The sequence below is a fragment of the Cyprinodon variegatus genome, unplaced genomic scaffold (genome assembly GCF_000732505.1).
Source record: "Cyprinodon variegatus isolate N-32 unplaced genomic scaffold, C_variegatus-1.0 Scaffold993, whole genome shotgun sequence".
Classification (NCBI taxonomy): domain Eukaryota; kingdom Metazoa; phylum Chordata; class Actinopteri; order Cyprinodontiformes; family Cyprinodontidae; genus Cyprinodon; species Cyprinodon variegatus.
Window position 1 is genome coordinate 26,576 of NW_015151446.1, and position 27,880 is coordinate 54,455.

The 27,880-nt window shown below is 36.5% G+C and overlaps 1 protein-coding gene across 3 annotated transcripts in view; it reads right to left on the reverse strand.

Annotated features, from left to right (window-relative positions):
* Nucleotides 1-7,249: 7,249 nt before the first annotated feature.
* LOC107100618 (microtubule-actin cross-linking factor 1, isoforms 1/2/3/5-like) overlaps nt 7,250-27,880 on the reverse strand; it is a 27,816-nt gene continuing 7,185 nt past the window's right edge. For 2 of the 3 annotated variants that reach the window (XM_015399187.1, XM_015399188.1), the window contains 33 exons: nt 25,748-25,992; nt 24,282-24,401; nt 24,056-24,163; nt 23,736-23,954; nt 23,189-23,392; nt 22,874-23,105; nt 22,565-22,791; nt 22,363-22,485; nt 22,179-22,280; nt 22,004-22,105; nt 21,733-21,897; nt 21,232-21,387; nt 20,953-21,150; nt 19,141-19,269; nt 18,845-19,015; nt 18,578-18,733; nt 18,275-18,481; nt 18,047-18,166; nt 17,104-17,273; nt 16,852-17,011; nt 16,499-16,693; nt 14,803-14,928; nt 14,389-14,532; nt 13,366-13,554; nt 13,158-13,272; nt 12,297-12,463; nt 12,056-12,218; nt 11,801-11,955; nt 11,640-11,714; nt 11,038-11,155; nt 10,478-10,623; nt 8,345-8,459; nt 7,250-8,249 (listed from right to left, as the gene is read on the reverse strand). In XM_015399187.1, the coding sequence (XP_015254673.1) occupies nt 8,224-8,249; nt 8,345-8,459; nt 10,478-10,623; nt 11,038-11,155; nt 11,640-11,714; nt 11,801-11,955; nt 12,056-12,218; nt 12,297-12,463; nt 13,158-13,272; nt 13,366-13,554; nt 14,389-14,532; nt 14,803-14,928; nt 16,499-16,693; nt 16,852-17,011; nt 17,104-17,273; nt 18,047-18,166; nt 18,275-18,481; nt 18,578-18,733; nt 18,845-19,015; nt 19,141-19,269; nt 20,953-21,150; nt 21,232-21,387; nt 21,733-21,897; nt 22,004-22,105; nt 22,179-22,280; nt 22,363-22,485; nt 22,565-22,791; nt 22,874-23,105; nt 23,189-23,392; nt 23,736-23,954; nt 24,056-24,163; nt 24,282-24,401; nt 25,748-25,992 (5,048 nt within the window). In that variant the 3' untranslated portion in view covers nt 7,250-8,223. The remainder of the gene's footprint in view (nt 8,250-8,344; nt 8,460-10,477; nt 10,624-11,037; nt 11,156-11,639; nt 11,715-11,800; nt 11,956-12,055; nt 12,219-12,296; nt 12,464-13,157; nt 13,273-13,365; nt 13,555-14,388; nt 14,533-14,802; nt 14,929-16,498; nt 16,694-16,851; nt 17,012-17,103; nt 17,274-18,046; nt 18,167-18,274; nt 18,482-18,577; nt 18,734-18,844; nt 19,016-19,140; nt 19,270-20,952; nt 21,151-21,231; nt 21,388-21,732; nt 21,898-22,003; nt 22,106-22,178; nt 22,281-22,362; nt 22,486-22,564; nt 22,792-22,873; nt 23,106-23,188; nt 23,393-23,735; nt 23,955-24,055; nt 24,164-24,281; nt 24,402-25,747; nt 25,993-27,880) is intronic. The other variant, XM_015399190.1, reaches the window with a different exon arrangement.

Genomic DNA, 27,880 nt, shown 5'->3' on the forward strand with positions numbered 1-27,880 from the left:
TGCCCTGCTGAGATGTTGTGTCCTTGTGATGTTGCTGTCTATGGAGAATATATGCACAGTTGTAGGTGTTGAACTGTGCTAGTCTAAATCTTTGTCATGTGACCAGTGAAAGCTGAGCAGGGAGTTCACAAAGTTTCTCTGCAATGAGGGGAAGGAGGAGATGGGAAGGAGGAAAAAACACAGAATAGTGAGTTAGAACATTAATTTCTAAGCAGAATGGACAAGATGAAGAATTAAAGGCTGTTAGATTATTGAATGAACTTAATTTTACCTCAGCTTTGAATTGCATGAGTAGGCAGCCAAACTTTCCAAGCTCTCTGAGTTGGTGTCTGGTCAGGGTCACTCTGGCATTAGTTCAGAACACATTCCATTAGAATGACCCCTGTGGGGTCCTCATTTGCCTGAATGGCCTTTGATTGGTGCCCTTACACCCACCTCTGTGCTGGCTGGTACTCCTTGTCTCCCTCCTGATGAGAAATAAAACACTAATTTCTTTGTTAACTCATGACTACCGAAGCAAATAGCTTTTAATACCCGAAACATTTTTAATTACACTTCAATCTGAAAAATTCACACCAAGAGAAAAGATAATTAGGAGAAATTTATTGATACAATTACTTTGTCTTTGGCGCTCAGACCTCGGCAAAAAAAATATAGTGCTTAATTTTGATAGCTATGCATGAACAGGAGCAAAGAATAGGGCTGTTTCCCCCCAGGCCTGAAACTGGTAGTGGAGTGGAGATAGATGAAGTTGGTCAGTCTGTAGACTGCTGGTTAGTGAGACGGTATGCTGAGCTTAATGGGGAGATCCAGTGGATTGAATGGGCTGATACTACATACTCAGGGACCTGGAAGATGGAAGTCCAGTTGGATAACACAGGTTGAGAGAACCTGTCCATGATGAGCAAGCATGGAGCTACAGTGGAGAGGAAAAACTCCCCGTTGGGAAGAAACCTCTTGTTAAGATGAGACAGGGAACGCAGTAAGATTCCAGGAGGAATGACACTCTGATGAAGCTTTAGCTACCATGGTGGAGGAGGGGCTGGAGGTGGGCTGAAACGGGGTCACCTGAATGACATCACACAGCGCATCCACAGCCTGCCCATAGGAGCAGACAGGTCCGTATCGGAGTCCTTTTAAAATGAAATTTTGATGCTGATTGCAGAGATGGGGACTCGAGTTTGTGACTCGTACTTGAGTCACACTTAAGTCGCATATTTAATGACTTCAGACTCGACTTAGGCTTGCATTTGAAGGACTTCAGATTCGACTGAGACTTGTGATTTCTGACTTGTGAACAATATTTTATTTTTAAGTGTTTTTTGTTTTACTAACTTGACTGATCGCCGCTCGCAGTCGTAGAGGAGAAATATGTTGTGAAAAATGTTGTGAATTGGCACTAAATAAATAAACTGAATTGAATTTAAAATACTGCCCGCCATGTCGGTTCTGTCTGTTCCAGGGCATTAAGTTACAAAAAGTTACTGCCACAATGTTTCTTTTATGAAAGAATTGTTATCGTCCTGCTATTTATTTAGGGTTTTTCTTTATCTGTTGTAGTTGCTAACTTCATATGTATTAATAAAAAGCAGGATTGTGATTGTTTTTTTTTCCACAGCCCTCATTTTCACTTAAAAATAAAAGAGCTGACATTTACTCCTAAAACTAGAAAAAGTTGTAACCACAAATGTCAGGTAAATACTGTAAGAAAATTGTTGTTTTGGAAAGAAAAAAATAAAGATGCAAAATTTAACTGGGAAAAAAATTGCATGTGTGCTTTTTTAAATAGTATTTTTCATTTACCAGTTCAAGATAATGATCATTCCATAGATATAATAGTAACCTTTAAGCTATACCGTCTCAGTGACTGAGATGAAAACACAAGGAGAAACAAGCAAGCACGTAAATTATTGCACTTATTTTAATTAATCGAGTGATTAGAATTTATTGTGCGATTAATTGATAATTGTGAAAGGCTTTCTCAAGACTTGACTTGGACTTAGGCTCTCAAGACTTGAGAGTTGACTTGGACTTGCAAAAAATGACTCGTGAACATGTCTGGCTGTGATTGGCTTTCGTGGAGGTGTGGTTCAAAGCTGATTGGCTGTGTCGCAGGTGGATATAGGAGACCAATGAGTTTCTTCAGGTGAACTTCCGCCTAGGCTCCATTTTAAAAACTATGTGTTACAAACAAACTAATTTTGATGCTGTTATCAATGCAGACTCTGATCAGACAGGGACAAATGGAGCACTGGTTTAATTTTAAGTGTATTGTTTGTCCCAGGATACCTAAAACTGTGTTAACGATGTATGAAATAAAAGCTGCCAGTAACCTATAACCACCAAAATCTAATATCTGGTTTTACCTTTTGATTTATTGTTATTTGTTAAGATATAAAATATAAATATAATATAGTTTTTCACTTCTCAGTGTTTCTTTGTTTTTGAATTCAAAGTTTAACCATTTATAGGGCACTTAGGGAAATACTTTGAAAATAAAAAATTCATGCCAAGAGTGTTATTGGAATCCAGGACAACCTTATTACCGGTACCTTTGGAACATTAAAAAAAAAAAAAATATATATATATATATATATATATTTTGATGTCAAGAATTTATGTCAAAAAAATTTAAAAAAGCACTTCTATAAGAAATTCATGAAAAACACTCCGAGAGTGAAAGAAACACATTTTTTTTTGTTACACCATAAAACTAGAGGCATTAATGCTAATACAAGCGCTGACATATTTTACTTTTTCTTAACATAGGTTATTAGCTGTTACACTTTACTTTTTTAATTTTCAATTAGCTTTTTAACTTTTTGCTTAGCTTTTACTTTATTAAAGTTTTTTAAACTTTTTTTTACTTAATCCACAATAGGTAATACATTGTTCAGGGGGCTAGAGTCATTTAATTGGTCAAATTCCAAATAAGATGTACAGCTCTGCAGCAGTATCTTTGCTGATTGGTTGGATTTAGATCTTGTGCTTCTAGACCTCACTGAAGGATGGGGTGGTGATCAAAAAACAGTAATTTGCCCTATAAAGGGTTAAATAAGCTGTAAGATTATCACAATAAAAACAAATAATGGCTAAACCCCACAAAAAAGGAAAGTTCAAAAACCTAGCTGGTCTATATTCATTTATTTTATTAATTTTCTGTGGTTGATTAAGGATGTTAAGCCTAACACCAGCATTCATCATTTACTTAGAAGATGCAGAGTTCAACTTAAATAACTTGTTTTAGTTTGATCTAAAATCTTCTACAGAACCTTAGATTAAAGCCTGACATTAATTGTTATGCATCTTTTTAAAATTTTTTTTATAATTTTATCCTTTTATTTCATTTTGTATCAAAGGTTAGGTGACGTCTACTGAGGTGTGTTTGCAGAACAATGAGCCTCCTTTTAGTCTCCTCCCTCAGCCTACAAACTGGATTACAGTAATGGATCCAGTGTTTAGTTAGACCTACCCAGTTTCTGTCGTAACAGCATAACTCCCCGTTTGGGTCAAAACAATAAGTCGGTAGTTCCTGTGTGACTCTCAGCACCTGTATGGGGCTCTGCTGTGGCACAGAGTCAAAGTGAATATTTAGACAGAACTCCAATACTCTACTTTCTTTCTCCAAACTGTTTAGACAAATCTGTGGGTGTGTGTTTGGCACTGCATGTTCTGGATGGGTACATAATGTGAAACGCATCAACAGGAGAGCAGCCTAAGCTGGGAATCCACAGATAACATTTCTCCCATTGGGATTTCAACACTGAATAAGACACATAACCAACCTGACCTTCAGCCTGCTTCTCTGCTAAAAGAGACTATTAGGATGGTTGCTCAATGTTTCAGGTTTGCTGTGATGTGGTGGTTAGAATATCACTGCAGTCGAACATAAAAATAAACTGAAATCACTGAACTAATACCTGTGTTTTATGAAAACTAGGTAGGAATTGACACTGTAATGGTGATTGTTTGTCAAACCACACATCCAGTAAAGTTCCAATAAGCCACTACTGAGGCACTGGGGTCACATTTTCTTGACACAGGCAAAAGAAGTTGAAGTCAAAACTTGTAGATGTTCAGTTGATTTATATCCTATATTTCAGCAACATTACAGAGTTCAAACATTACCTTGCTCTGTCACCTCTCTTACACTGGTAAAAAAACAAAAGCCCCCAAACCAAAAGCCCGCCGGGCCCTAACAAAACCCCAAAATTAAAAAAAAGGGAACCCCCAAAATTCCTTCCGGTTTAAAAAAAAAAAAAAAAAAAAAGAAAAAAAAAAAAAAAAAAAAAAAAAAAAAATCAAAAAAAAAACCAAAAAAAAAACCCGGAAAAAAAAAAAAAAAATATATAAATTTAAGAATAAAATAACAAAGTTCAAATGGACAAAGTGACAAAGAAGAATAGCTCCAACAGACACGCTAAATGTTTTATGCAGTGGCATTACTGTTAAAGGTCTAAAATTCCAGGGAATCTTAAGAGAAGACAAATCAAGTTTTCAGGGGGCCCGCCTTCAACTGGACCTGCTGATGGGCAGCTGGATCCACCGGCGGCCTGAAGATGGATGGATCCAACTCTGGCTTACCTGCCACCGTGGCTAAAATAGAAAAGAGCAGCTTAGAAAATGTGCCAACATTACAGTTTCCACATTTTATGGAATTTTTATGGAATGAAAAAAAAATGGATCAATAATTCAGAAAGAAGCAGCAGCTTCTGGCTATCCAACTTTACCAATGACCCATGATGCTTTGCATGATCCCACGTAGTAAGACTTTATTCTTAAATGGGACTCTTGGGGAACAATAACATTTACAATGTAAATGGGATGATAAAATCCTAACTAAAAGTGTGGCTTTCAAAGATTCGAAGGATGGACTCTGTTTCTATATATTACCACGCAGTTTTTTTGTATAATTATATAAATCAACTAGTTCAGTATAGATTTCGTGTTTCTCTTTGTAAGAAACGCTGGGATCAATAGAGTGTTTCACAAAAATAAAGATGCAGTCTTCTCTAATGGATGTTATTAATCCCAAATAGGGAGAGTATTATATATTGATAAATTGCCATCATCCATGAAATACAAATACTTTAATCATTATTTATAAATCTGGGATCAGATCTGATCCTCTGTCAGCAGGGCTATAAATCTCTTTTTAGAAGCTGGTGCTTCTTCCTTGGTAGAAGGTTTTATTGTTGACAAAGTGCTGAAGGCGTAATTTAGAATTTCACTGAAAGTGCATATGCAGGTACAGCAAAAAGTAATCATGTGCCAACATGTCTTCATGTGACAAGAACGTACTACTTACTTTAAACATATATTAATTTTAAAGCAGGGATTTGGGGAGGTCATGGTTCCGGGATGGTTTGCCTCAATAGGAGCTAAAAAGCTGTGGAAATGGGCGGCCAGTTTAAAACACCCAACTGAAACCCTAATCATGGCAGTGAGCCAATAAACATAGCAGTAAATCCACCAAAATTGGCTGTTAATTACTAAATTGACAGTCTTGAAAAGATTCAGTTGGCTTTTAGTGTCAGCATAGCAAAAACTGGGCATATTGTCACCTTTTTCTTGGAGTTGGTCTTCCTCCACTTAGAAAGACATAAGCAGAATAAAAGTAGGAGGAAGATGAAGAAACTGGTCTCTTTTTTTGTAGAGGCTGCTTTTTGTCTCGGCAACCTTCTTGGTTTTTGTTTTATCAGAGGTATCAGTCGTCTTTGCATCTTAGCATTCTTTTTTTTTTTTGGACCTGTTGTACTGCAGTAGATATTTTAGCTTGGCAAAATGAACCAAGGATTATTAGGCTTCATCCTTAACTAGAAAGACTTACAATACTTTTCCTCAATAACAACACAATATCATAAAGAGAGTCTCAAAATCTTCTGATTTTATTACAAAAAAAACAGTTTATGTACAAATAGATTCAAAACGATTAGTGAATATCATCTACATATTCCCAAATATGTAATCAGACTGGATGCTGGATATGCAAATGGTTACAATGCAGAAAGATCAGAGTGCATAGCAATAGGACGGAAAGCTGGCTCTTTGTATTTATACATTTAAGAGTATTTAGAAGTCCAAACAAGAATCATCATGAAAAAGAAGGCTTAATTTACAAAGATTTCTGTTTTTTGACAACTGCATAGACAAAGAAGGAGCAGCTGTCACCAACCTTAGGTAGGTTAAATACAAAGCTACCCTCACCAATACAGCAGTTCCACTGTTGATAACATATTGCAGGTATAGTTGGTTTATAATGTAAGATAATTGTAGAAAACAGGCACAGCACATCACTGGACACTGTGAAGAAAACCACCCAAAAAAGGAGCCAAACCAAATGTCCCTCAGGATTATTAGTGATCCTGAAGGATATTTATTACAAGTTTCTTGGACATTTTACAGTAGAAAGGGGATTGGAATATTTCTAAGTGAACTAAATTATTTGAACCATTACTTTTACTAAAAACGTATGCTTTTAAAAAACAGAAATAGTTTATAGTACATGTGGCACATTTGCTATCAAACATAGTTGTATAATAACAAATGCCAATTTGCTTCTGAGCAAAACATTATATGTACAGCCGATACATGAGAAAAAGTGCATTTTCAGGAGAACAATGTGCTAAACCGGAAACCTTTGTCTAGAAAGTTCAGGGTTGTAAAGAAACAAGTGTATACATGTACAGTAATGTTCAAAGGAAACTCTTAGGAAATGCTATCTATAGGTAGCACCATTCCTGAGAAAATAATCTCTACAAATCAACATTGGCCTGTTCATCACACAATCTCCAGTGTAAAAAACACAAACAAATAATCATTGGAAAACACGTAAAAAAGGTACAAGATGAAATCACAATGTGGTCCTGCCAACGACATTGTTCTTATATCACGAAGATTATTATAAAACTTGAGGACAGCCTGGCGTAGCTGTTACAGTAAGTGCTGTGAACAAGTGTTTGCCCCATACAGACATTTACAAGTTTTTTTTTTATTATTATTATTTATCAGTCGTTAATATTTAATCTCAAAGATATTCCAAATTTATCAAAGATATTATACAAATTTATCAGTAGTTAACACTAATGTATTTAAATGAGGATTCCATTTATGAAGAGTAAATGTCTAACAGAAAAAAATCTTTTCCATATGTTAAAAAGTAACCCTTTCTCCACACATGCAATTATTGGATCATTAATTAACTGTTTTTACATTAATTATTATTATTTCTTTTTTACCACAAACAGGGCTGATAACTTTCAGACCTTTAAAATCTGTATCTGTTTAAGCAGGTTAACAGATCTAAAAATGTGTCAATGATAAGGAAATTTGAGAAAAGATGAAAAACAAAGCAAATGACATCTATCATTATGAAAAAAAATGTTGATTAAATCACACTTAAACTTTGGGACTCAAGCAAACAACAGTAAGATTTTTTTTTTTTTAAGAATGGGATCAAATTCCTAAACATTCGTGTAAAAGGCTCATTACGTCATTTGGATACAGATGATAGTGGATGCTTTTAAAGGTGGCAGAACTAATAGGTTAACTGGGTAACAGACCTTTATGCAACCAAGTTGGTTTACATAGCTTTTGCCATTAATAAAAGAACCCACCATCTGCTTATGTGTGTTAAATGTTTTTATGAAATTGATGTACTAAAACATCAAAATGTAAAGTAAGTCTATATGGGCCAATTTATTATCCCAGCACTTCTGTTTCATTTGGACAATCAGAGAAGCAAATAGTAAAACATCACCCAAGGCTGAGTTCTTGCTTTTTAATTCATTTTATAGATTTGGCAAATCGCTGTGCTAATTCACTACTGTCTGTCTTAGCTTATTTTACAAAGACAAAAGAGTGAAATAGAAAAAAAAAATAATAATAATAAAAAGTAGCACTGAATAAAGGAAGACACTGGCTACCATGCAGCTATTGTCTATGCAGAACTTTCTACTTGCTGTGTAATTGTTAATATATAAAATGCAAGGGGAAAAGGCTTTAGTTTTGCCATGAATGAACTCTCCATCTGTACAAATACCTTACAGATTACCTACAGCAGCCTGTTCATCATCACTTTCTGGATCATTATTTTATTTCTGGTTCATCTGTAAGCCAGCGTTTTTTTCCGATGTCATGATTTGCTTTTCCTTTCTCCTTAGGAAGTGTTCTCCTGCTCCGAATCTCTGTTTTGGTGGTGCAGTCATGCAGAAACAGAGGGTGTCATGTCGGCAACCTCTCAGCTTCATCTGAAAACAGAAGGCCAGGGAATACTTCACAATGCCATGTTATGATAGTGAATGGAGCAACTCCAAAGGAAGAATGACAAAGCAGATTTTCTGACCTGAGGGGGAGTTGTCCTCCCCTGCTGTGACAAACTGCAGTTCAGACTCCAGGGCAGCAATAGAGCTCCGCGGACGAATGCATCGGTCACCTGAGAAACTTCGACGGAGTAATGCCTAAAGACATGAAGAACAATTAAGTTAGTATTATTGTGGCAGTATTTGCACAAAATTTATTTTTTTTATCATCTCACTAATAGTAATGGATAAAAAGGAAAATCCTCTTTTTTTTTATTTTGAAGCAGCACATTCCACACTGGCAGGTTTGCTGCCTTGGATAAGGAAACATAAACAGATGTTTGTAAAACATTTTAACCTTTTAAAATTTTGTCACCTGATTGACACAAAATGAAATATAAATTATGAGACATTCCGACACAAAGTAGCAAATAATTGTGAATATCTTTGCTGCATGGAGGAGCAGTTGTTTGCATCGACGCCTTGCAGCAAAACAGGTCCTGGGTTCAACTAGCAACCTGGGGTCAATCTGGATAGAGTTTGCATGTTCTGTCTGTCAATGCATGAGTCATCTCCAGGCACACCATCTCACAGTCCATTTTATGTTTGTGCATTATAGGAATCAAAGTTCAGAAACAGAAGTGGCGTAACCTTTACCACTTCTGTAGAAAAGGCTCAATTTTCAACCAAAACAATGAAGAAAAAGATATTTTAATTCACTTTGGTGCAGAGATATGAAAATGGGGAGCAAATGAACACAAATAATCGTCTGTGCAGATATCAGTTTTATGAGGGTTACTTACCAACTTCACCAAACTAAACTGTTCCATTTAAAGTACAGACAATTGAATATTAAACTAAAACAAACCAACCAGTTTAAGGAATTATATATGAAATACATTTATTATTGTGCTATAACTATCGAACGGGTTTTCCATTTTTCATCTTAGACTTTCTGTTTATTCTCTTATATTAGTCTCAGGCATTTTAACTTTAGTTGCACTGTAAAAAATTATTTGTATTTGTGAGATGAAAAACTAAATGTTGGACAATAATTCAAGTTATTTCAGAAAACCATGGTAGCTTTAATCTTTACTTTTATCAAGTGTTTCCAGTGCTTACACCTTTAAGTTGTTGATCAAATTCAAAAGGTAAAAGTTCAGATAACTTTCATGTTTTTCTTGTAAAATGTGGGAAAAACCAAGTTTCTGAGTTGGCCTTTTGAGGCAGAGATTCAATGTTCTTTTAATGTTCCATTTCAACTACATAAACTGATGTTAAACAGAATTGAAATTACATTGTATGTTGAGGTTTAGGATAATGAAACCTTATTTATTTCTTATTGAAGTTTCAAGTTGACCTGTAGTTAAGTTTCCAGTAATCAGGGTTTGAACTGCCATGAAGTGGCCTACTGTTTTTTTGTTAACTGCATGTCTTACATATGGTTAACTCCCTTTTTACAGCAGTTCAGTAACTTTTGTCTTCACAGTTCTCCCCAAGCTTCTTTATTCTTATTCAGCCTTGGTATGCTCCCTGGTTGCATCATTTTTTTGCTTGATTCTTCTCTTACACTCCTTCCGTTTCAAGTGTTGTTCACTTTGTTCCAGTATTTTACATATAAGTTTTGTTAAAGATTAAAGCTCTTCAAATTATCGCTAGATGTACTTGGGTCCAATGGAAAGCCAAAAATATTTAGGAGTAAACAGCAAATATGTGAAAATAAGTTTTCTGGTCTAAACTCTGTTTGATAAACCTATATGTTGCACATTACCCTAAACAATTATTCCAATGGTAAAACATTTTAGTTGCAGCATCATCATGCTCTGGGTGGATTTCAGCAGGGATTGAGAAAAACACAGCAAAGATGTTAGAAAACCTTTTAGAAACTGCAAAAAGACTTGCAAGTTGGAGAGGGGCTCTATGTTCAAACCCTAAAATTACAGTCACAAAACCAATGGATTGGGTTAGCCTATCTTAGTAACATAAATTAAGGTTGTGATAGTTATATGATAATCTGTAATGAAGTCCAAGTGGATGAAATTGTGAAAAAATACAAATGGAAGCTTTTGAATTAAAACCTGTAGGTTTACTCCATCCTATCTTTAAATGCAGCATGATAGGAGTTACACTAACTAATCTTCCAAAGAAAGCTTCTGCAGCTATGGTTGAAAGCTTGCCTTGCGTGTCATGGGGCTGGTGGGGGCAGAGGCACTGCTGTAGAGGCTGAGGCTGGAGTTGGACCTGCTCACGGTCAAACCCTTAGTGGTGCTTCCTGTTGGTGACAAATACTTCTCCTTGATCTTCAGGTTGGTTCGACCCTTAACTGTTAATGAGGCAGGAGAACATTTCTGTTACGTTGGGAAAATTCTTAAATGGGGAATAATGCTGGACATAATCTAATTATTAATTACCTCTGAAGGTGAAAATCAATTTTATGGTAATAACTTTGCTACACCAAATTTATTTACTTGTCATAATAAAACTTGGTAACTGAATATAAATATATTTTCAGAATACATTATAAATAAAATGTATTATTTATAAATAACATGATCGAAAAATATGTTGGCATAATATAAAAAGAGAAAGGTATATATTAAATATAAATTGACATTGAAAATCCATGGTAAAATACTATAACATGTGTTTATATATATATATATATAATTTATTTTTTTTATTTTTTTAAACTTCTCCTTTTTCTTTCTTTCTACCACTCTCTATTTTTCAGACACACCTCTGCAGGGATCATTCTTCACCAGAAACTCATCCAGAGCTGTCCAGCCTCCTCCAACCCGAACCATCAACGTGCTCCGCAGGATTCGAACCATCCGAAGCTGCTGGGAATCTCCAAACTGTACCCAACAGACCAGGAAGTTATTGCATAGAAGAATTCATAGCAATGAAAATTAAAGCATGGGAAAAATATTATTTTACAGTTAAGAGTTTGATAATCTTTTTGCAGAAACCTTTTTGACCTGTATTATTCTAGAATTTGTATTAAGTAAAGTAACTCTGAGATGAGAAGTGCTTAGAAAGAATAATTCCTTGCCCAATAATTTTAGGAACCTTAAATAAAATCTGTTGCAAACAACTGCCAACAGCAGTTACCCGATTAGGGTATCGAAAATATTTGTTTGAAATGTAATCAAAGCATAAATGTGCCTGTTCTTTAATAATGAAATTAAATAAATCATGTTAGTACTTTAAACCTGTTTTATTTTCTCCTTTTATCTTTTGTCCAATAAATTGTATTTGCTAAAGGCAGAATTTCCACACCTGCTTTAACACTATTTTTTTCTCATTACAAATATATTTGTCTAAAAAAATAGGACTCACCCTGTATCTATTGGCACTTATTTGCTCCACCTGGAATCTCTTGGGGCAACTACACTGTGATACCTGTCGACTCACCTATGGTGAGAAAAACCCAACGTGTTAGTGACATCAAATACTATATGCAGCAGAACGTTTAGTGAAAATGCCCCTTCTGTGTTTACCTCTTCATTAATTTGATCTGCGTCCAGTGCTTTCCTATAGGGGTCTCTGCTTGGATGGAGCGCACTCACAAACTCGTAGTAGTCAATGAAACCATCGTTGTTCAAGTCAAAAATGTTTGCTACGGCATTCATCTCCAGAGAGCTGCTTGGAAACGCTAAAATTAAGAAGTAGGAAACAAAGGATAAAATGATTTTGATTATTCTTGGGTGAAGACACATTTCTGGGTTAAGCACGATAAATACTGAGAGTTTTACTTGACGCAAGGACGTAATCAATGAACTCCTTCCGGCTAACACGCCCATCCTGATCTCGGTCAATGCTACGGAACACGTCTAAAATCCGGGACTTCAGATGACTGATCCATTGATTATATCGCTTTCGCCAGATATTGAAGTCAAAGTTGGCAAATTCCTCCATCTACAGAGATAAAAAAAGGATAAGATGCTTTAAAGTAATCCCAGGGACATATCTGCTTTAGCGAAGCAGTGTAATAACCTCTCTGAGCATCTGCTGGTGTTGTTCCAAGCGATTCTGTCTCGCCACAGCCATGTGCCAAAGTTTCTGCCACTGACTGACGAGCTGAATGAGCTCTGGGGTCTGAGGGTCAAGGTGCTCTAAGGGGACCGGTGTGACAGGTGGCAGCTTCATAGTGCTCCTCCTCTCTGCATAGGGACACATTCATATAACAGTCCAGGTATTAGACCAGAGTAGTTGGTATTTTTTCAACACATCCTTAAAAAGTTCAGTTTTTTTCAAGTTTGAAGATGTTTCGCTTTCCATCCAGGAAGCATTTTCAATTTAAAATGGCAGAATTAGCGTTGTTTTCCAAGCTTTATAGAGTAGGGGTGGACTCAGGTTTCAGCTCTCAAAAACCTACAATGCAGTGATAGAGTTGATTACTTCCCGCTATCATAATCCTCATCGCCATGCAGGGGACCAAGACATCTTCCCTGGTCAACTAGGCCAACAATGCCCCTAACGACCCCCCCTTATCAAAGGCATAGACCAATATTGGGTATTGAAGGCTAACAAAGACCTCAACAACTCCCCCATTACTGAGGGGCGGACCTGATCTTCCGGTTCAGTTTGAATGTTTTCTAAGCCAAAAAACTGCTTTGTCAGGCTACTCCATAAAGTCTGGAACTCAATGCTAATTCTGACATTTTGCATTGATAAAGTTTCCAGGATGGGAAGTGAAACATCTCCAAACTTGGAAAACAAAGTCAAGTGGTTTGTTTTTTTTAACTTTTTTGGAAAGACTATGACCTGGATGACTGAACATCTTCACCAGCATCCTTAAGTGCATTTAATGTTTTTAGAAGTTCACTGTTGAGATGTAAATTTTAGTTATCCTACTTGCAAATGTCCTCTTAATGGGGGAAGCTTGATGCCTAGGAATGATCTTGTGCTTGCAGGATTTTGTGGCATTTTCGATCTCTGGGAATTTTTTCTTCATTTCCTCCATAAATACCTGCAGAGAGCAAATTAAATGTACATTACATGGCATCATAGGTCTAGTAAAGCTGTGCCCAGTGAGTTTCTTTCTGAGGAGGACAGGTTGTACCATGTGCTGCTCAATGAGTTCCTGGTTCTGCTCTGTTGTCTCGGACAGAGGCTCTTCCTCTCTGAGGGTGAGAGACTCCTCTGCTGATGAGATCCAGTCCAAAAGTCTCTGGACTTCTTCTTTTTCTGCTTCCAGTGATGCCAAGCTGGCGCGGATCTTCTCACCCTGCTGTTGGGCCCATGTCTGAACCTACCTCAAAACAACAGAAAGATCACTTAAAGGTTAGCCTATTTTCACTGATGATTGTTATTAGAGCAATACTTTTTTACAATTAATGCATTGAAGTAATGGTAACACTTGCCTGGGTCATATTGTTGTTTGTAAAGTGTACCTAATGTTAATTTTCTGAGAAATTATTTTCCGACTCAAAATGCTTTTTTCATATTAATCGTTCCAGTAAGTAATACCTTTTTTTCCCCACATTCTGCTTAATTAATAACGGCTCATACCATTCAAAACAACATGTATTGTTTTGAATGGTATTATGAGGAATTACAACTAATGTTTGGTATTTTGAGTATCAGTGAGTATTTAAATTAATTTGAACTATTTAAAGTACAATTATAAGTAATTATTAAGTCATAGCTGCAGACCATTACATAGCAAGACATACATTTAGAGGATAACAGGAAGGCTAAATGCATAAGTTTATATAAGTTTTATAATTTATATATATATTTTTGTTTTATGTTTTTGAACTTTCTATCTCTGTTTTGAATCATTCCACATTCCACTGAAAACCTTAGGAAAACCGTAGTGTTAATGCAGGGATCTACCACTTGATGCTAAAAAGGAAAAACCTGTGCTAGCCATTCAAATGTTTAAAGATGCTGAAGGCAGTTTAAAGCGTCAGCTCTGTGTTCACTTTGTCTTTCTTAAAAATGGATTATTAAAATCTGGTTTTACTGTTTCAAAATGATTAACTTAAAAAAGCTACTCTGAAAAACTAAGTCACTCAAAAGAAATCAACTTTATGAGACACAAAGCTTAGAATTTGGCTACAAACACGTTAAAGACACTCACCTCCTCATAGCGAGTCTTTGTGACACTAATCCAAGATTTGATGGTTATTATTGAATCTGGATGACAGGAAGCCAGGATCTCCTCACCCAGATTTTGGATGTTCTCCAGTTCCACAGCTTGAGTGTGCAAGGCACGCAGAGAGTCCTTTTTAGAATAAATAACAGATTTATTTCACATTTCTTACCATAAAAAAAAAAATCTATTGTGCTGAAATATGAAGAACAAACAGTTATTTTCTATTCTCATGTTTAACTAGATGTTTGTTTCAGAAAAAAGCTTCCATCAGACTGAGATTCAAACCCACCTGGTTTTATTGCCACTGGGCTTATCAACAATAGACACTCTAACCTTCACAGAAACTGATAAGATGGAGGGGAAAAAAAACTCAAAACGAAAGAATTTTGTAATACTGACCTCGTGCTGTTTCTGGAAGGAACGCAAATGTTCCTCTTCCTCTGGAATGACTCCATATTTTAGGATCCTCTCTGCTTCTGTGAGCCTCTCCATGAAAGAGTGAACAAGACCATCAAACTTCATAGCCTTTGGAGAACAAAGGAAAACATACATTTAGGACAGTTACATCTAACTTAGAGCTTTGGTTAATGTTTTTATTTATTATAAGTATCCCAGAGTGAACAATCTAAAGAACTATAATCACAGCTATGAATCTATATAATCTGAAAGGAAAATTTCAAAAGAAAGTGATGCTTTACTCTGTCCAGGCTCATTGTCCCAGCAGTTGATCCACAACTTCATCTACAACTTCATTTAGATGTTCAAAATTGGCCTGTTTTTCAGTGTAGTCCTGTTTCTCTGACTGTGACTGGTTGGATGGGCTCTCTTTCATCCTGGCCTGGGAGCTCGTCTGCCTGGCTGTATGTTTCCTGGATGTGGCCCCCTTTGGAGCTGGTTTCACAGTTGCCTTTTGTATCTCTGCTTCTTTTTCTATGTCTGCTTCTATCTCCTTGAACCCCAGTCGGCCTCAGCAGATGGACGCTCACACTGAGCCTGGTTGAGCTGGAAGTTTCTTCCTGTTAAAAGGGAGTTTTTCCTCTCCACTGTCGCTACAAGCATGCTTAGTGTGAGGGACCACCTTCGAATCAATGAGTTGATGCAATCAACTGGTTTTTGCTAAGATAGAATATTCCCAAAAAAAAGAAATTTGAAAACAATCCACTGGACCTTGTTTCCAAATGTGAATACTTTTCGCTTCCCATCCAAGAAGCTTTTAAATTCAAAATGTCGAGAATAGTGTTGAGTTCGAGGTTTCATACAGTATGCCAACTTTGCTACAGTAGCCTAACATTGTTGGGCTACTGCATGACCTGGATGACTGAGAATCTTCCCCAGCTTAGATAGAAAACTTTGAATCAATTTGACTGTATGATCTGGTTGAATTGTAAAGTGCTTTGAGATTACTTGTGTTGTGAATTGGCTCCATATGAATTAACTGAATTGAAATGAATGCTCCATATGTGTCACGAAATTTTTGTTGTTTTTTTTGTTGCCTTCATTCTTAGTCATTCAGTAAGGTCTGCTGTTGTTGAACACCTTTCCTTTTTATTATCAGTCGACAAATTGAGCAGTGCTCTGCAAGACGTTTAAGGCTTTGAAGTTTGTTTTATAACCTCACCCTTTCATATACCATTGCACAATCTTCTCCCTGACCTGCCTGTCAGGCTAAGCCCTTCACATAACAGCTGGGTTGAACATGAAATTAAAAGTTCTTTTGTTGCAAATGTTGCACTTGATTTTATTAAAGGATTAATCAGAATTACAGGCATTAAAATAAAGTCTAGATAACTTTTCAGATTTTTCATTTTATTTATTTTTATTCGTGTGTGCTCTTTCAAGCTGTACCTAAAGTTGAATTAACTAAACTGATTGTTTTCTTTTTAACTTAACTTCAGGTCAAAGGTTAAAGTGGTTTAATTGAGAAATAAAACCACTTTAAAATTCTGTTTGTGAGTAAACTTTGAAAGTCAGCTTATATTGACATCGTAAACATCAGGTTGGCTTAATTGACATCAAAATTTCACATAAAATAGATTGCAACTTTAAAGTATATCTGAGTGACTGCATAATTAAAAAGCAGACAGAGCAGTATTACCTGCTGTAATGCAGCCTCCAGCCTGTCCTGTTTGCTCACTGACAGTCTGCACACATCATCCCAGCGGCCCTCCAGTTCCTCCATCTGCTCCTGCAGCCAGTGAGCATCTGCAGTGCTGCTTCTGGTCAAATCCCTTACAGAGCGTTTTAGGGTCCTTATGCATCCTGCTCGTTTCCCCAACTCCTTCTGGAAGGCCTTGGAAAAATAAACAGCAACTTCATTAAGTATTAATTGGGCAATAATAGTACTCATATCAGAATAATACTAGATATGGAAAATGAACTGATCCCAATTTGGTTTGCTTCAATTTGTAACATTTTAGCAGAGCTTTTGTCAAAGTATGAAAGAAATACCTTATGTTTGTCTATGAGACTGATAACTATGTCTTTGTCTCCACCAACAGGGACATCCTCTGCAAGATGGGGCTCAGCTCTGTACAACCAATCATTTAGGGCAAGCAGAGCATCAGTGAATCTCCCTGAGAACAGCAGTGCTTCCTCCAGCTTATGTTGTCTTAAAGACAAAGAATTTACAACAGTGTTTAGTCTTCAAACCAGACTTATCAGGAAGAAAATGGGTTTTATCCTGTTTTACTCCAGGTTTACCTCTCAACAGACTTTCCACTAATGGTATCCCAGGTGTCTTTGAGTTCGGCCAGCAGGTTTTCCAGATGCTGCCTGTCATGGCTGCTGTGAGCCCTTTCGTAGAGGCTGCGCCCATTCTTCGTAGTGGCATCATACAAAGGCCTTTTTGATCTCAGCAGTTTCTGAAACTCCTGATCATAAAAAGGAATTGAATAAATTAACCAATCAGTTTAAATTAAAAGGATAATTAAAAATATAACTTTTTTTCTTCCTACAGTAACAGGACATGGGCCAGTTCTGGGTATCATGGTAAACAGTTTTTCTACACTATAAACATTTTTCAGAAAATTTATTTCCGTTATTTTTTTTATGACATTCCAGAGAAGTTTCCAGAGTAACCAGAGCTTTCCATCCCCTCCCAAAGCTGTTTTGGGGCCCAGAACGCCTGGTTCTGCTGGAGGTTCCTTCCTGTTAAAAGGGAGTTTTTCCTCTCCACTGTCGCTACAAGCATGCTTAGTGTGAGGGATTGCATTTGAGTCAATGAGTCGATGCAATCAACTGGTTTTCCTTAGATAGAAAACTGAAACAATTTAACTGTATGGTTTGGTGAACTGTAAAGTAGCTTGAGAAGATGTGTGTTGTGAATTGACGCTATATAAATAAACTGAATTAAATTGATTTGAAAATGGTCAGATGGTTGAAAAGAGGCGTTGTACCTTTCAAAAAAGGAAAACGGAAATGTTTGGGAACATCAACGCTGAGAAAAATATTGAAATTTATGGAAACTAAGATCACCATAGCTTGGCAATCAAAAAAGGTAGGCAACTGAAAACATTTGGCTATTGTTTATTATCTGTTTCTATCTATATGCAATATTTTAAAATATATATATATATTTTTAATCATTGTTATTATTGAGGGAAAACCTCATACGAGCCTGTGTCTACTTCAATACTTATTGCACCTTCTGTTCCACGAGCTGTTGTTTTATCTGCTCATGAGAAGCTCCAATCTCCTTATGTGTATCCAGAGTTTGTTCAACTTCTGTCATCCAGTCGACAAGGAGGCGCCAAGATTCAACAAACTGAAATAAAGAGAATTAAAGGTAAAATTATGTCAATCATTTCTTACTGTCTAATTTTGAATATTTGTCTTGTTCAGTGAAGCTGAAACTTCTTTTATCTTTCCGCACCTGTTTGACGTGTTTTTTAACATCCTCTAGCATCCTGCCTCTCTCTGAAACCCGCTGCAGGAGCTTCTTGTATCTCTCCTGAACCGTCATTATTAGGTTATGAATAACATCACGGTCTTCCTTCCTGCTCAGCTCTGTTAGTCTACATCCTGTATTCTCCACTAAGGTCTTCTTTTCACTGTAGCCATTTAACTCATTCAGTAGGATCTGTGCCAAAAGTTCAAATTTTAATTTTTTTTTTCATTAAAACACATCAATTTGAAAAGAAATCAGGCTTAGCTTACATGTTTTGAATAGATATACCTTATGTTCTTGCAGCTGTGTGGAAACTGTTTCCAAAACGAAACTTGGAGCAGGCAGGTCCATCATTGACTCTTCACACTCGTTCATCTTTTTTAAAAGTTCCTGGACACTGCTGTGGAACTCTTTGGCCAGACTCAACCCTTCTGTAAGCTTAGCCTGCACGCAAAAAAATGCACCACAATCAAGCACTTATATTCTTAATAAATAGCATGCTTTGGAAATATTTTTGATTGACACAGCAATAAGATTGCACTAAGAGTAATTTACTTTGCGCTCTTGGACTTTGCTGTAAACAGATGTCCACTTTTGTTCAAGTATGGACAAACTGTGCTCAGTGCTCGACCCCCGCACAAGGTCTCCTCGCTCCAACATCCCATGAATGGCATTCCTCACATTTGTGTAGCCTTGTACTTTAGATTCCATCTCATTACATAGCTCCTGTTAGTCAGAATAAAATTTAAATATCAATCAAATAACCACAAAAAAATTTCTGATAAGAGAAAATCATATCTTTAAAAGTGTCTATACTTCAATGTTTGTAGTTCTGAAAAAAAGAACATTACCAAATGTATATTTAGCCTTTCATTTGCAGAATCTGGCATGCCCCATATTGTTTTAGATGAGGAGAGCTTCAAGTCTGTGTTTTCCAGCCACTGTATAAGATCCTGAATCTCCATGGTAACATCTTGCACCTGCAAATACGTAAATGAGAAGTACCGTAAATAAAGACATCAAATGGACTAGCACTTGTAAAATTTTTAATCCATAAAGCATTAAAATACATTTATGTACATCAAAACGGTTTATTTTTGAAAGCCCATTTGAAAAGGTAAAAAGATGTTCACACAGATTGATCCTCTGTATTTATTCTGAGTATTATGTTATGCTCATTTTCACCTCTATATCTTGCAGTTAATGAAAACTCAAATTTCTTAGAATATTGACATTTAATATGAAACTAATAGAAATGTCATGGTACTGTATAGTTCATGCACTCCATACTTTGTCTAGGCACTGACATGGAGCTTATCAGACTCTTATTCTGCTGGTTGAAGAGACGTTTTATTAATAGAGGCAATCAGCTGTTCTGCACTCCTGATTTATTTATTTTTTTCTTTAAACAATAGTAAATAGATTAATCATTGGGTTCAGGTTAGAACAGTTTTGGAGCATCTCTACAATGGTGATTCCCATAGTTGCTAAAGCATGGTTTGCTACTATGTGCAGTATAGCCAAAATTTAAATCCACAGATGGAGGCACAAGTGCTCTAAATTATCCTGCTAAATGTAAGAACTAACTTTAGACATGATCAAGAAAAATCAGGAGCTAAACCCAGCAGTATGCACTACTATCATCATTACTAATAACATTACTTACTGTGAAAACTAACCAAAGGAATTAAGGAAAGCTGAATTATGTCACTCTTCACTCTACCTCCACACACTGGGGCCTTGATTTCCAACCAAATGAAAAACTTTCATCTGAGAAGATTAATTTGCACCTTGAGCAATGATCTAAACCTTTTTCTTTATAACCTGAAACAGGAGGCTAATGTTGTTTTGCTTTAGTACAAATAATGCAATAGTCGCTCATACCTTACAAATTTTCCTGTATGTCAGCTTTTAGAGCACTGAGATACATGAATGACACTTTCATCTGTAAATAGACTGAATTTTTATTGCACTTGTCTGACTGTAGTTTAAAGCACTTTAAAATAGAGTTTCAAGGCTCCAATCATATTTAGAAAATGACACATTTCCACACACATTCATAGATACTTAGGTTTGCATGCATCAGGCCACAGCTACCTTATTTCCTTCTAATCTTTAATCAACGTTCTCTTCACAATGTACAATTTCCCCTCCCAGAGAATTTGTAACAAAGCCATGATGTAAAATTTTGCCAATTAATATACATACGGTATACCTGTAAGATAAAAAAAAAAAAAAAAAAAAAGGATGTATAATTAAAATGTGATATCTAAATGTACGGAGGAGGATTATGGCCAGTGAAAAAATAAAAAAAGTTAACTGATTTTTAAATATTATTTCAGCTTAATATGGGGGAAAATTCAGAATTCTGACTTTTTTCTCAGAATTCTGACTTTAATCTAAGAATTCTGACTTTTTTCTCAGAATTCATTAAAATTAGAATTCTGAGAAAAAAATCAGAATTCTGATATTAAAGTCAGACTTCTGAATTTTTTGTCATATTATACTGAAATAAAATTTTAAAAAATCAGTCAACCTTCTTTATTTTTTCAGAGGCCCTAATCCTCTTCCGTAAAATTGAGATATTCAGATTGTTAGATTTTATGTTTATGGTGTAATACTGCCGATGACCACCAGAGTCCACCATTGATTTCGTTCCTCACCTGACTTAGTCTGTTCTCTAGTTCCAGCTGCCTGCGCTCCGTCTCACAGCGAACAAACTCCCAACTTTCATTCACTTCTTCCAACTGAGACTGCAGACCATGTGCGCTGTCCCCAGACCCAGCTTCCAGAAGTCTCCTGCCTGCCTGGTTGAGGGACTCAATGGTACGCACATGAGACATCACATCATTGCGCAACACCTTTGGGGGATAAGAAGAAGGTCATACAGGATTAAAAACCTATGATTAAAGCATAGTTTTATTCAAAATGCCATCACATACCTTGTGCTTTGCTAGCTCTATTTCACATGTTTGCAGGTCCATGCTGATTGGCTGGTTGCCATGCAGTTGTTCAGCGGTTCTGGAAAGCCATGTCTGCAGCTCATCTAGAGTGTTTTGGAACTGACCCAGACCCAGCAGAGCACACTCTAACCTATGCTGAAAATGTAGCACGGATAGAATATTTTCACTCGATTAGTGTTAATTATTGTGATAATAATCCAAACATACACTCATATGTGTATGTTTGGAAACAACTTGCCAGCACAAAGTTGGAAACCTTTGCCTTTATGATCTATTGATGTCTAAATCCATGAAGTTACAGCCATGTATTTTGCTGAGTCAACATTTGTGTTGCCAAGCATTTAAGTGGTTGCTTCATGGTGTGTGACTGTTTGAGCTTTAGAGAAAAGTCAGCAATTAAATGTAAAATGGCATCCATTGCTAAAAATTTAATATTTGAACCATGAGTTATTACAGATTCCCTGATAAGACATATCTTACCTGTTTGTTCACAGTCTCGGACTCAAGACTGTCCCATCGCTGTCTAAAGTCACTCAGTGGAGATGATGATCCTGGACGTTCTGAACCCGGAGACAATCGGCACACAAAGCGGTGGTTTAGACTCTCAATCTCAATCTTCCTCTGGTACAGTTCTCGCTTAAATTCCTGGGTCACATAGAAAGATTATATGTGAGAACTGGTTTCATTTTTTTTTTTTAACCCAAGATAAGTGTACTAGCCTTTAAGATCATCTTATCATGTATCAACTCACCTTAAGTTCACATAGCTGCTCTTTGACAGCTTCCAGGTCAGTTCCCACAATAAACTCCTCTGTTGATTTCAACTCAGCTGACTTTAACCACTCAAACAGGCCCTGTTAAGGTACCATTTTTTAAATTATTGTATTTGTACTTTAAATACTGTATATGCTGTATTCAAACACTGACCTGCATGGTATCTTGATAATGAAGTGCCATCTGCAACGATTCTTCTATCTTCTTGTGAGAGTCACTCCAAAGTTTGCTCAAGTTGTTCCATGTGCAATAAAGCTTAAATACATCAGGATAAAAATGTTTAATTTAACTCTGCATTAGGATTAGAAAATACCTCTGTTAAATGAAGCTGTCTTACTTCATCCATGCTCTTTGTGATTTCTGGTTTTTCTGTATCACCACATGCTAACATTAGGTCCATTCCTAGAACACCAAGAATGTCCAAGTCTCCTTGCAAGCTGTCTATATCCTCCCTAAGAGACTGAACGTTGAGAAAATATAAACATTTTTTTAACAGTAGGTTATTCGTGAGTCATTTTTTAAAATACATCCAGACAAACCTGCATGCTTTCAAGGCTTTGGCGGATTGTTTCAGAATCTGTGAGACATGCATTGAGATCCAAAATGGCCTGCTGAGCATCATTAAGGGCACTTGTCATTTCAGTGACATCACTCCAATACTTCAAGGCGAGATCTAGAAGCTTCAACAACCAGCGTTCTCTCTCCTGAGCCTGTTTATAAGTTTCATCCCACATCTGGGACAGGCTGGACACTTGACCCTGAATCGCTAACAGCACAGAAATAGCAAAGGTCTTACTCAATGTACAGTAAAATGTATTGTGGCTAGTAATGTCTGAGAAGAGAATTACTTGTGCCAATTGAATTGTCTCCTGCTGCCTGAGTGTTTGCCAGCAGTTCGTCTGCCTGCCCTTTGACACTGTTGAGACCCAGCTCCAGCTTGGAGAGCTCAAGAATTGCTTGTTTGTTGTCTTGCAGCTGTTCCTTGATCCTTGGTGTGAGACCTTGAAGAGAGGTGGGTGTCTGCATGCGACTGCAAAGGCGGTCAAGACTCTCCCTGATAAGAGTCATCCTTTCATTCAGCTGCAGGATAAAAAGCAGACATAACGTGGTGTTCTTTTGTGAAACTCATATAGTGTTCTTAGTTATACAGAAAGCATTCTTACTTGTGTGAACCGTGGTAAGGACTCCTCAAGGAGATTAGCACTTTCTTTGACACATTCTCTGATGGCTTTGTGTTGCTCCTCAGCCTCTGTTGCTTTTTGAATGAAGTGTTCACCCTGAACAGGGTTCAGTTCTGACAACCGTTTAGCTAGAACACCTTGGCGTGCGATCAAAGGTCGGTGTTCTGCAATAGACTCTCTGAGACCCTTTGCAAGGCAGAAAAAAAAAATATGCTGTGATAACAATTCAGGAAACATTTGTCCTCTTTGCAGAATTATCTTATTTCAATGAATCTCTAAAATTGGAATACATTTAGGAAAAACACATTTTCCCATATACTCTGCTGAATACCTCACAGAACAAAACTGCTATTGTCATCAGGGGTAATCAGGGTAGGGGTAAGAGATATCCTGTCATTAAGTAGATTACACTGATGAACTGAGCTTGTGCAAATGGTTCTTTTGACCATTGAAAAGTGTTGGTAGTCTCTGAAGAATAAATAGCTTCTTTGTTGAACACAGACAATTCAAAGGGGCATGTTTCTTCTACCTGTAAGAGGTCCTGTTGTTCCCGAAATGCTTCATAACTAATTGTGCCCAGGGAGAGTTGACCAATAAGGTTCTGAGTTTCTTCCAGCCATGGCGATATCTCAGCCAGGCCCTCCGAGAACTGGGAAAGAAGCGACTGGGCATGCTCCAGCTGGAGGACCACATGGGCATTTGTAGCTGAGGTGGTGTTACACTGTTCCTGCAGAGCCTCTAGGGGCACCTAAATGGTGATAAAACAGTGCTAATGTGTAACTTACATCTTAAATATTATATACTTATTGTCAAATATTGTGTATCATGAAATAAAAGTTGCAGTTGCACCTGAAGATCTCCGGCTGCTCCTTCATCATTGTAAGTCATCAAGATTTCAGCAATCTTGACCATCTTCTCAATGTTGAATTTATGTTGAAGGATCTCTACTGCTAAAATCTAAACAGAATTACATGTTTATTTTAAACAAATGTTTGAAACAGTATTATCAAACTGAGTTTAATAAAACTCAGTTTAATGAATTGCATTTAACTGAAAAACGTTACTTTGTTCTGACCTTCTGTTCACTGAGTTGTTCTGCTATCATCTTTGGGTCCAGATCAATTGTTTTAAGCTTTTCAAGATTGTGTGCGGTGTCTTTGAACCAAGCCAACTCCTTTACCACAGCCTGTTGCAACTGGGAAAACAACAAAATTATATTAAACTACTGAACAAACAAATGCCTTTATAGATAGATAAAAACATGTTTGTATTTATTTCAAATCACACAGGAGAAAATACTAAAAACAACATACTAAACCCCATGACAAAGTAGACATATTTTTCTCTTTGTGCACCATATAAATATTCAATCTTGGTTGATTAAATATATATTAAACATGTAATAAAGCTAATTATTATAATTATAATTAAATACATTATTATTATTATTAAAGACATAATTAATGTATCTAAATATTAATTAACAGTTTCTAACATATATTCAAAATATACTGCATTTCAAAATAGCAGGTAAGTTTCAGGGAGTTATCTGGTAAATATCTTTCTGAGTTGAATTAGATCATTTACATGTAGTTTACTTTAAGCATTGTTAGGTAGCTTGTTTTTCGTAAGTGATTAACACAGTTCTCACAAACAGTGACTTTTCATTTAAGTCAGAAATTTTACATACTATTGATCAAGTGTGAGTAAAAATGAATAATGAAAACAATGAAAAAATGTTATACATAATGAAAAAATGTTTTACATTATGCTTACAATAAAGTATTGTCCAGCTTTATATTTAAAGTATAATATATTGATCAGATATATATATAAGATATATAAGATCAGGACTAAGTTGCAAAACACTGCCAAATTCAGGAGCATACCCATAGTCCCATAGTCTAATTTAGTTAGGAGGATATGACTCAGAAACTGACTTGCCCAAAGAGGCATTGTGTGTCTCCTAAGTTAGTTATCAGATAAACACTTCAAACCAGTCAGTGGAAGGGGTGCAGTGTGTCTCCTCTCAGTGCCAGTTCAAGGTATTGATATGAATGTTGTGTCAGGAAGAGTATCTGTTCTAACATTTATACAAAAACAAACACACCGATCAGAAAAAAAGACTGCAGAGCTGGGTTACAATTTAAACAATGTGATTTAAAGGTTTAAAAAAATTTGTTCCAATGCTTGTATGTAATGTATTCACTTTTTTGTGTGAATTATTCTAAACTATTAATTTAAACTTGCCTTTATGGTGAGTATGTATATATTTTGGGGTTTGCTTTTTGTTTGCAGAGCACTCTGCAAGGAAATTCTGCAGACAACTGGATGAGTTGTAAAAAACAAAATAAAAATTTTTAACACTTTACCAATGGACTGGTGATTTTTTACCTTTATTATTTTGGTTCAAAGTGACTTATTTAGACTCAGTCCCACACCAATATTTAAAATTTTCTTGGAAAAGGCTGTAAATCATGGGTGACGTGTTCTTGTGTCTACGTAGCTAGTTTCATTTTTGTGTACATGTGAAAAACTTACCCTTTCTTTCTCAGCTGCACATTGTACTGAATCTCCTACATGCGTTGGGCCTCCTGCTGCTCCTAACAGCTCCCTCTCAATGCGGCCCAGCCACAGGTGGAGGTCCTCCTGACTTGACGTGCAGCGGCTAGAAGCTTCTAGGGCCTGTTCAAGCCTCTGTAGAACATCCATGCTGCTCAGGTTGAGCACAGAGCAACGGATACGCAGTGCATCCATCTTCTCTTGTACCTGTTGTGCTTCTTCCACTGAAATGAATGTGAAATAACAATACATAGCTAAAGTGGCATATACAACCTGTATGGCATGGCTATTGCTTAGGACTGAAAATTGTCATTTTCTTTTAAGAAACTAGAACTAATTGATGAATATTAACTAGACACTAGGTACACTCAGTTGCTTGTAGCAGATTAACCAAACACGTTAGACACTCAATGTGTACAAATCAAACCAAATTTCAATTGAAAGAGTGGAAACAATTGAAAAGAAAGGGAATTTACAGAAGAGGATTAGGGACACTGAAAAAAAAAAGTTTACTGATTTTAAAATTCTATTTCAATTTAGTGTTGGAAAAAAGTCAGAATTCTGACTTTAATCTCAGAATTTAATTTTAATGTAATGGATTTTAATGTAGATGGGCACCATGAAGGAAGAGATGCGGGAGCACTTAGCTTCACTGACATAGATGTGAGTTGTTTGAGAGGGCCAGTGACACATTGGTGAAAAATTACGGAATTAGCCAACTTTTTATGTGCCCGAGGGGTCCCCTCATTAATAGAGGAGCAGAAGGTCATTAAAACAAGAGAGCTAGTCTCTAAAACAGACATGGCTATGGCTTGATGCTAACATGTTTATTATCTGTCAGAATGCTGAGATTAAAGTCAGAATTCTGAGATTAAAGTCAGAATTCTGAGAAAAAAGTCAGAATTCTGACTTTAATCTCAGAATTCTGAGAAAAAAGTCAGAATTCTGACTTTAATCTCAGAATTCTGACTTTTTTCCAATACTCAAATGAAAAAAAAAATTTAAAATCAGTAAACGTTTTTTTTTTTTTTTTTTACTGGCCCTAATCCTCTTCCATAGGAATTTGATACACTTTGGATGTTTAATGGGTGTTGGTGCCAGAGGAGATGGTATAGCATTTAAAATTTTATTTTACACCCACTGAAAAAAATAATGCAACCACTTTTGGCATTTACTTAATCATATTTAGTTACTTTAACACAATTGTTTAATGTCCTAGAATGCTAACATGAAACAACTGTGTTAAAGTAACTAAATATGATTTTGCAAATCAATCAATCAATCAAACTTCTTTACTGTCAACTACAATTTACATTGCCATCGAAATTTCAGTTTCAGTACAACCGTTCATCGGGGAACGGATTGCAAGGTTCCCACCAGTTACCTGGCTCCCCAGGTCCCAGGCGGTTACCTATAGCGCCGCTTTTTAAATCACGTTATAAAAGATTATAGTGATGATGACAAATACACATTTGTGACCTATAAACCGGTTTTTGATTGCAATGAGTTTACTGTAACCCACACTGGCCTTCACTACTACAAGATCTTAGTCTATTTAAGAACCTTGGAATGTTGTGGAACAGGTAATGTTCTGAGCAAGACCTGGGGGTGCTGTTTTTTGTTTTTTTTGTTTTGTTTTTTAGGGTTCTTTTTATGTCGGGTTTACAAGATTTGGTAGGATGGATGGAGAAACAGTGAAACAATTAGATCTGTGTCTGCAGTAACGTGGTTGTTGTCCCAGCTGAGCCAAAATGTAAAGCTCTTGATTCAGCAGTGAGGTTATGTTCCATCCCTTATATATGGTCATAAGACATGACTAAAATGAGCTTCCTGAAAATGGTTCCTGCCCTGCCTTGGTGATAAGGTGACAGTATTAATCTCGAGGAGCTGAAATAGATTTGAAGCCCCTCTGCATCAAAATTAACCAGTTAAATTTGACTAGGCCTCTGATCAGAATGCCTCCTACTAAAGGGGCCTGCCTTTTGAAGTTGCCTAGGCACTTCCTATCAGGAGATGTGATGTAGATGTAGACCAAACAACTGACCAAGGGACCATATAACCCTACTGGCCTGAAAAACTGGATGGATGGATGGATGGATGGATGGATGGATG